Raw genomic sequence first — 9,288 nt, forward strand, 5'->3', positions numbered from 1 at the left:
GCAGCGGTATAAAACCTGGAGCAACTGGGGCTAATCGGGATTTATTCTGCTGTAACCGATAGCAGCACTGTGGCATTTGTACCTGCCCTGAGCAGCAACCAGAGATGCAGGAGGAAGCAATCACCTCCTCTGACCTGGGGAAGGCGGAACCTGCCACCCCACCAGGTGCTGATCTCAAGGGATGGACAGACAGATGGACATGTGGTTGGGAGAGGGGACGTGCTGCGCCTTCAGCAGGGGGAGGAGTCCCCAGACAGTCGGTGGGGTGGCTGGTTTCCGCACAGGGTGCCCAGCACACAGCTCCCCAACCAGGCAGGGTTTTGCGCTGTTCTATGCTGCCGGCCCCATTCCTGGCTTCACAGGACCTGCAGGCCTTGGCCGGCCAGTGGCCCAACACGGGCTCTGAGAGGAGCGGGCCTGGGGGCCAAGCCGGGCACTGATCCCAGCGGCCGGGCACCCGGAAGAGCTCTAACACACTGTCGAGCAGAGGTAGGGCAGGACTGAACGTGGAATGTTCTCGATGCAGGTGACGGCTGGATTCACATCACAGCAGCAGCAGTGTAAATCTGGAGCGACTCCGCTAATGTCAATGCAGTTACTCCAGATTTACAATGAGCGTAATAGAGAGTGGAATCCGGTCCTCTGTTGGTGCAGCGCTTGCTCCAGATTTCCCATCGCCTTGCTCAGCCATCCCTGCGGCTCAGCCCCAGCTTTGCAGGGCTCCCCTGCTGCCCCATATCCTGAATGGCCCCACTCCCAGTCTCAGCCCTGCCCCGTCAGAGGGGCTCCCCTGCCCCTGCCCCGCCCTGCGTCAGGGACTCTGGGTGCAGGCTGGCTCACCCAGGTAACTGCTCACCTGTGCACAGGGGAGGGGACCTGACACATCATGCATCAGCGAAGGCTCTCCAGCACCCTCCCAAACTGGTCCCAAGGAGCCTGGCTTGGGGCATCTCCCCAGGAAAGGCCCAGACCCATTGGAGAACCCGCACTCCCCGCTGCACCCTGGCCAGCTGGTGTGGGAGCTCAGAGGGGCACAGGCCCCAGCCAGAGCTGCCCTATCTGCAGAGCCCTGGCGAGGAGCTGGGTTCTCACCTCCTGCCTGTGCTGCTCCTTCTTCAGCTGGGCGATCTCCCGATTCCGCTTGGTCTCCACCAGCCGCCTCCGCTGCTGCTCCTCCCGCATCTGCTTCATCAGTGCCACCTGCGCCCCCCCGACAGCCACACTCAGCATAAGGAGTGTGCACAAGGGGCTGTGCCCATCCACCGTCCCTCCCCAGTTTGAAGAGCTAGCACAAGCAGGCCATGCCCCTCCAGCCCCCTCCTCCTCTGCCCAGCCAGGTACCTTCGCCTTCTTCATCTCTGCCACCTCAGCCTGCAGCTTCTTGAGCTCCCGCTCATAGCGCGACTGGTTCTTGAGCAGGCGAGCGTGTTCCTTCTGGGCTGCCTGCAGCTTCTGCAGGTCCCGATTCATCTCCTTCAGCCGCTTCTCGTAGTCCGCCTTGATCTTGTTGGCCTTCTCCTCCATGTAGCATTCCATGGTGCCTGAAGGGGGTGGCGCAGAGACGCTCAGAGTGCCAGGCTAGGCCGAGCCCATCACGCTCCATCCCACCCAGCTGCCCCCTGGACCCACCAGGCCCCCAGGGAAAGCACCCTCAGTGGGGGGCACTTTAGATTAACTCTTGGCCTCCAGGGACAAGCCTGCCTGGTCCAGCAGCTCAGGAGATGTTCAATGGCCGAGTAGCCCAGACCAGTCATTGCCTGCAAGCCAGAACCATGGGCCTATTTTAGGCCAATAACCCCGGCAGCAGAGCAGTGCCAGGCGTGTGCCAGGGACCGCACCGCTCCAGGGACTGGGTGCACACTGTTCTCCTCCAGGCAGCCATTGCTGTTCAGCCCAGAGGGGGATTCTGCTGAGATGAGTTTGGTGGGACTCAGCTGGGGGCAGGTGTCTCAATCACTAAAGTCTCAGTTATAGCATCAGCTGCCCCACTCGGGGAAGATGCCCAGGACTGAAAAGCCCTGGAGTTGGAGCTCTCTGCATGGGCAGGCTACGCTGCTGCTCCTGCATTGGAGAGCCACAGTTTCCTCGCTGGGAGGAAGTCGGGAGCAGCTGGGAACTTGGCCGCAGATGCCAGGCGGCTTTGCCTCTTTGCCTGGCCCTGTCACCCTGACGCGTGTCAGAGCTTGGAGCTCCTCCGAGGGAAGGGACTTTCCCTGGGCCCTACACCCACTGTCTCCCCACAGCCAGCGGGCTGCACAGCTGGGAGGTCACGGGGTCACCAGGCCCAGCCCTGATCAAGAGGCGGGACAAGTGGCACACAGCAGAGGAGAAGGATCGATCCCAGGAGCTGGGAAGCCAGACACTGAGCAGCCAGCAGGAATCTCTGGGGACTGCAAGAGGGGCATGGAATGCAGGTGTTAGCGGGGGAATGGTCCCGCTACTGTGGTAAACTTTCCTGGCTTCTGCACTACCCCGGTGAAGTGGGTTAGCGAAAGGATCCGAGTCCTCGCTCCCACTTCCTTTACCCAGAGGCCTCCCTGCCCTTGAGGGCTCCCCTTCCACTCTCCTGTCTGGCAGAGTCCTCGTAAACCCCGACAAGGCTGGGCCCAGGATTCCTGGGGGGCTCGACCCCCAACCCTGCTGTGGTCACCCAGGACAGGGGCTAGGGTGTCCCCACTCCGGAGTACTCTCTCTGCACTGGGCACCTCCCTGACCCACTGATCATTTCATATAATTTAAAGCAAATACAAGTTGTTTAATTAACAATTAACTTTATAAAAGAATAAGGAAAAATGGGAAAGGTTAAAGGAAAACACATCACCCCGCTCTGTGGCAGGGAACATCACAAACAGTGTCTCTGGAACGTCAGGGCAGGTCACCGTCTGTTCCTTGTAGGTCCCAGGCTCCTTCTCATGCCCTGGCTGTGCTGCAGAGACGCTGCGGGTCAGACACTTGCTCTGGCGGTGGCCACACGCTCTCAGGCTCTAGGTGGCAGGACCCTTTTTCCCAGCGTCGCCCCCACCCGGTCAGGGTTATGATCCCCCCTCCGAGTCTGGCCTGCCAGGCCTCTTGGCTGAGGTGTCTCCCTATGCTGGGCCCACTGCCCAGGGTCCCCCTCACTCTCCCCAGCTGCTCACCGCACCCAGCTCCGGACGGCTCCAGCCCCGGCTCCAGCTTCACTCGGCCTCAGCCCGGCTGCTGCTGCTCTGCCTTCAGCTCCCTGGGCTGCTTGTCTGGCCCCTTGGGCTCTGGTTGCTGCAGCTCTGCTCCCAGGACAGGTCTGCTCTCTCTGGGCTGTGCTCTGGCTTTGGGGCTGCAGATCTGCTCCCAGCAGCTAAGCTCAGCTCGGGCCCCTGCTCTCTCCTTAGCTCGGCCCCACCCTGTCTGACCCAGGCAATTCCAGCTCACCCGGAGGACGGGACCCCCCCGGCCTCCTGACTCCCTGATTAGCTGCCCGCCCTGTCAATCAGGCTGATCTGGAGCATTGGCCTCTCCCCATTGTCCCTGGGGACTGTCAGTCTCAGGCTCCTGATTTGCCATCGACCCCTCCCCTTTTAGTGCTGGGAGCAGCCAACCAAAACACCCCCACTGAGTGTTAGTAAGGGGGCAACAGTCCCCTTACACAGGGACAGGGCCCAGTTTGGGCCTCATTGGGCGCCGGGAGAACCCCAGGGTTTCTCCTGCCAGCGCTGGCTCAGAGGACCCGTGCGGTGGGATGAGCCGGGGGGTGGAGGGGGCACTGCCCGTACTGAGGTTCTGCAGCACCCGGTCCCTCTCCAGCTGGGTGTTGCGGATCTTGTTCTGCAGCAGGATTAGCTTCTCCTCGGACTGGTGCTTGAGGGTCTGCAGGCGCCGCTGGCTGTTCTCCAGCTCCTCAATCAGCTTCTGCTCGATCTCGATCTCGCAGGTCAGGTCGGCCAGATCAGCCTGGAAATTCACCACTAGAGGTGGGGGGAGAGTCAGGCAGCCAGGCAGCCCCGGGGAGGTCAGGAGGAGAGAGCCAGGCAGCCCTGGGCCGGCCTGGAGAGGGGAGGGGCAGTGCCTGGCTCACGGGTCCCCTATGGACTCTGGCATTGCAGAGGAAAGGAGGCAGATGAGGCAGGACTCAGAGGGGATGGCATCTCGCTCCTGCGGTCTTAGCCTTGCCTGGGTACCCGAAGGCGAATGCGGGGGGCTGAGGAGGAAGGGACAGAGCTTGGCAGCCAGGCCTGTGCCACTGAGCACCAGCTGAGCCGGACCACCTTAGCACCCTGACTGGCACCTCGTGCACCTCCAGCCAAGACCTGCCCAGCTCACCCTACAGGCCCACTGCAGCCGCCTACCGCCTCCCCAAAAGGGGCACAGCCCTGAGTCACTGCAGATATCCCCGGCCCCAGCCTAAGCGCAGAACTGGGCGCCGTGCCCTCCAAGTTACCCCTCTCCTCCGCATCGGAGTCCGAGTCCACCAGGCTCTCCTCGCTGCCCGAATCCTCGTCCTCATCCTCACAGCCACTCTCCTCCCGCTCCTCCTCCTCCTGGGAAACAAGCGCAGGGTTAGGGCAGAGATCAGGAGCCTTCGGCCCCTCTCTTATCGTCGCAGGGGCTCAGGCCTCTCCATATCCGCCACCCCCAGATGTGGGTGAATTAAAGCGATTGCCTCGGAAACCAGTGCCAGGCAGAGGCAGGAGAGAGGACGTTTGACCCGGGGCCAGGGGCAGGGCTGATCCCTGTGTGCAAAGGGAGTGGGCCATGTCTGGGGAGCTCCCCCGACCCTCCCCGCTGAGATGGCAGCTGAAAATGAAGGACCTGATGAGAACCTCCGGAACGGCTGGGGCAGAGGGGACACAGTTCACAGGACAAAGCCCAGCTGCATGGAAAGGCCTGTGGCTAGTTGCCCTGCCCCACCTGTTGCCAGGGTGTCAGATGGCACAGGGCACTGCCAGGGGGCAGAGGGGACTGTCTTACCCACCATCCTCGGCCATGCCCTGCTCCCACTCTCCACACCTAGGCGGGGCCAAACAGCAGCAGACTGGCTGCCCTACGGGGGGGTGGTCATGGACCCTGCCCCTGCCCCTGCCCCCCGGATCCCCTGCGATTCCCACAGACAGGCTGGGCTTTGCCCCACCTCCCTGGGTGCGGCAGGACACAGCTGCCCCAACCACGGGCGAGGCACAGAGAAGGCCACTGGCATTCTGGCTAGCAATCGGGCTCCCACCACCCACTCCACGGGGGAAGCCTCTCGCACCTCCTCGTTCTCGTCCGTCTCCTCCCCGTTCTCCTGCTGCAGCTTTGGCCTCTTCTTAAAGGCCTCCTTCTCCGGGCTGCCAGGAAGAGACGGGATGAACCGCGGTGACAGGGGAGCCCTGGCACATGGTCCCCTTAGACCATACATCCCCAACACCCTCCATCTCAGAGCCCTTCAGGAACCCAGCTTCACTGCCCTCCAGAGAGACGGGCCAGGCAGTGTTACCAGATGGGGAGACTGAGGCACAAGGAGGGGAAGGGACTCACCCAAGGTCATGTGGCACGTCAGAGGCAGAGCTGAGAAAAGAACCCAGGAGTCCTGATTCTCTGCTGTATGGCTTTGGCTTCCCAGGGATGGGGCAGGACAATGTCTGGACCAGCAGGGCTGATGGGGGCTGGAGGGTGCCAGGGCTGGAAGCCAAGGGAGAAGTGGGCATCCCAATAACTATGGTCCTGCCATAATAATGAAGAGCCAGGGGTGGGAGCACCCAGAACAGACCCCCCCCCCCCCTCTGTTCCCAGCAAGGAGTTGGCCATCACCTCTTCCTCCGCTGCTTGGTCGCCTTCTTCAGCCGCTCCAGGTCCTGCTTGGCCCGCCGGAGGACTTCGGTGGCCTCTGCCTCCATGGAGACCACGGGGCTGCTGAGTGCCCCCAGGCCTGGGCCTGGAGACGAGCCCAGGGAGTACAGGGGCCTGGAGGAGACCCGCGACAGACTCCGGCGGAGCGACTCGTTCATGGCTTCGCTCTCCAAGAGCTTTGTCCTGGGGATCGGAGGGGCTTTTGGTTACGGAGATCTGCTGCCCTGGGCAGATGTCCAAAAACCCCAGGGGAAAAGACACCCCCTCCCCCCAACCTCTAAGGAGGGGTGACCAGGAGAGTGTGTGTCTGGAACCTAAACTGCCCTCGCTCAGCTCGGACAAAGGGGCTCAGGGCTCTGCTCCCGGGGAGGGGTGCTGCAGAAGGACATCGCAGGGAAGGAAAGCTGGCATGGCCACCACTAACCATCTGCATGCCTCTCGTGGGAGCAAAGAGTCACAGCAGATGCCACTTCATGGATTTAGTGCCTTCACTTAGATGGCAATGCAGCCCAGGCCACGTCACAAAGGCCCCAGGGCTTCCCACCAGGTCTGAACGCTAACGGGAGAGAAGCAACCCTATGGCCGACAGCCAGTTCTCAACAGCCACGGTGATACGCTGACATGGCAGCCTAAGGGTTAATCTTCAGCAGCGGCTGCGCTAGACACGGTGGGGCACCTCTGTTTTCTAGCATTACGGACGGGGTCTGGATCCTCAGCGGGAGGGGCGTAAATCGGCATTGCTCCAGGGACCCCAGTGGGACAACGCTGATTTTACACCAGCTGAGAATCTGGCCCAGAACGAGCGAGGGGATTCCTGTCTCCAGGGTTGTCAGTTTCTCCAGCACGAAATCCACATATGAGCAGCACTAGCTATCAGACTGCATTTCAATGCACCCCTGGGAGGCATTTAAGTCTGGATCAGCCAAGGCTCCAGAGAAAGCTTGGGAGCACAAGGGCCGGACAGGACGCCCTACAGGATGGAGACATTTCCATCTCGAATGTGGGGCTTTTATTTATATTTCAGCAGCACCGAGAGAGACGGGATCGAGGCCCTGTTGTGCCAGGTGCTGCACACACCCGTGAGACGGGCGCTGCCCCAAAGCACCGACAATCTAAATGGTCGCATCAGACCAAAGGCAAGAGAGGGGGAAGTGACTTGCCCGAGGTCATTGGCAGAGCTGCGATGCCAGCCTACTATTTGAACCCAGTGCCCGCGGCACCAGTCACCCAGCCGGGAGCGGCAGAGCCAGAGAGGGAATCGGCCTCCAGAGCCCCAGGTCAGCAGCCCCCCCGCTAGCCCGCACTGCCTCTTTGCAGGTCCTCTCAAGCTCCACGCGATACGTGGCCCCCCCAGACGGGCGGAAGGAGAGAACGTGACCCACGCCCACCTGAGCTCCTCGATCTCCCGGATGTAGTTCTGGATCAGGGCGCCCATGGCCTCATTGCCGTCACCTGGAGGGACAGAATTAGGATCACGGACTAGATCAGAAACACCTAGGAGCTGGGCTGCCACTCAGCTGCCCTTGGACCTGAGCTCTGGGGTGGCTGTAATTTTCGTGGGACCGATCCGCATGCCCCACCTCGCATACACGTTCTCCGGAGGTGCCCATGCTCACCTGCCTTGGCCAGTATCAAATTGGCCTCCTGGCTCATCAGGTGGGTGACCTCGCTGTTGATGGCATCAATGGCCTCCTGCATGGCCTTCACCCTCATGCGCAAGGTGGCGTTCTCCTTCTGGAGCATGGCGTTCTCCTGGAACAAGTCACTGTAGCCCTCGGCGCCGTCCTCCCCGATCACACGCTTGCCCTGTGGGGAGAGGAGAAAGGGAGATGCAGAGAGGGCAAAGCCACAGCGTCGGTCAGCCCTGGCCAAACCCAGCCGGCCACGTGCTCAATGGCGCCATACTGAGGAAGATGGGTAGGGTAACCCTATGTCCCGTTTCGGCTGGGACAAGTCCCTTTTTTAAGCCATGTCCCGAGCGTCCCGACTTTTTTTTGGCAAAAGTGGGCATTTGTCTCCAAGGGCAAACGGGACAAACACCCAGTTTTGTCAAGAAAGTGGGGTGCAGAGGAACGTGGGGGGGAGGCCGGGATCCAGCGGGGGGCAGGCAGGGCTCGGGTGAGCAGCGACGCTGGCCCCAGCCTTTGGGAAATAGTCGGCCTATCCCGTATGTGCTTTGCTGCTCGCCCCAGCCCTGCCTACCCTCTGCACAGGGAGGGGGGCTCGCGTGAGCGGCTCAGGCCAGCCCCACATGGGGGGAGGGACTCAGGCGAGTGGTTCGAGGCAGCCCCGTGGGGGGGGGGGAGGAGGAGGAGGGGCTCAGGCCAGCCCCACGGGGTGTTCTGTTTTCCCTTTGGGAAATATGGTCACCTTAAAGATGGGTCACAGCAAGAGGAGCAGGGAAAAGGCGGAGACTCAAAAAATGGCAAGTGTGCCCGTGGGAAGGCCGTGCTCGGGGGACAGCAGAAACAGGGAGCAGCTGACATGCTGTTGGTGCCTTTTACTCAGGTAAGGTACTGATCTGAGCCCCATGATGGCAGGAGCTGAGCACCTCCCAGTTTAATGCATTTACCCTCATGCACCCCCAGGGGGCAGGGCAGTGCTCTGACCCCGGCTGGGCAGCTGGGGATTGAGGCCCTGAGGCTAAGGGAGTTGCCCAAGGTCACACGGGGAGTCTGTGGCAGAGCAAGGACTTGACCACAGGGCTCCCAAGTCCCAGGCCAGTGCCATGACCACTGGGCCATCCTTCCTCTCGGGCTGGGGAGATACATGACTCAGCTCAATAGCAACCTCTGGCTGCCTAAGGGCTGGTGCTCATGGGAAACCAGTCCAGCCAAGCTCAGCATGAAGCAGGATGTCGGATATGCCGCACAGGACAGGGATATAAAGCAGGAGGTGCCTTCCCAGCTCCGAAACATACCCTGAAGCCTTCTCCCTGTTCAGACATGACATACAGCCCTTTAACAGCCTACCTCGCCATAGTCCCTTGCATCCTACCCACAAACTACAGCACCACTGAAACACAGCCATCTCTGCGGTGGAGCCCAGAGCAGTGGCCAGAGCCCCTCCCCCGCTTCCCCCCTCCTCCACAGTCTCAGCACGCCGCTTGGGCGGGGCGGAGCCAGACATCTGCTCTAAGCCGAGCGGCAGGGTAAGGGGGCCGGGGAGTTGGAGAAGGGGGGCAGTCAGGGGACAGGGAGCGGGGCGGGGGTTGGATGGGTCAGGGGCTCTGGGGGGGCTGTCAGGGGGGCAGGGGTGTGGAGAGGGGTCAAGGCAGGCAGGGAGCAGAGGGGGTTGGATGGGTCGGGAGTTCTGGGGGTCCTGTCAGGGGGCGGGGAGCAGTTGGATAGGGCATGAGAGTCCCGGGGGTCTGTCTGGGGGCAGGGGTGTGAATATGGGGTGGGGATGTGGATAAGGGTTGGGGCAGTCAGGAGACAGGTAGGGTCCTATGGGGGCAGTTAGGGTGGGGAGTTCTCAGGAGGAGGC

General features: G+C 61.7%; 1 protein-coding gene across 1 annotated transcript; it reads right to left on the reverse strand.

Annotated features, from left to right (window-relative positions):
* Window positions 1-1,092: 1,092 nt before the first annotated feature.
* LOC135980209 (kinesin-like protein KIF21B) lies at window positions 1,093-7,608 on the reverse strand (the record flags this gene model as incomplete). Its single annotated transcript, XM_065580257.1, has 8 exons — window positions 1,093-1,200; window positions 1,342-1,541; window positions 3,750-3,941; window positions 4,415-4,514; window positions 5,225-5,300; window positions 5,764-5,985; window positions 7,191-7,254; window positions 7,419-7,608. Coding segments are annotated over 8 exons (1,152 nt in total), but the record flags the coding sequence as incomplete, so codon positions are not given.
* Between the last annotated feature and the right edge of the window lie 1,680 nt (window positions 7,609-9,288).

The sequence above is a fragment of the Chrysemys picta genome, unplaced genomic scaffold (assembly GCF_011386835.1).
Source record: "Chrysemys picta bellii isolate R12L10 unplaced genomic scaffold, ASM1138683v2 scaf2213, whole genome shotgun sequence".
In the NCBI taxonomy this organism is placed as follows: Eukaryota; Metazoa; Chordata; order Testudines; family Emydidae; genus Chrysemys; species Chrysemys picta.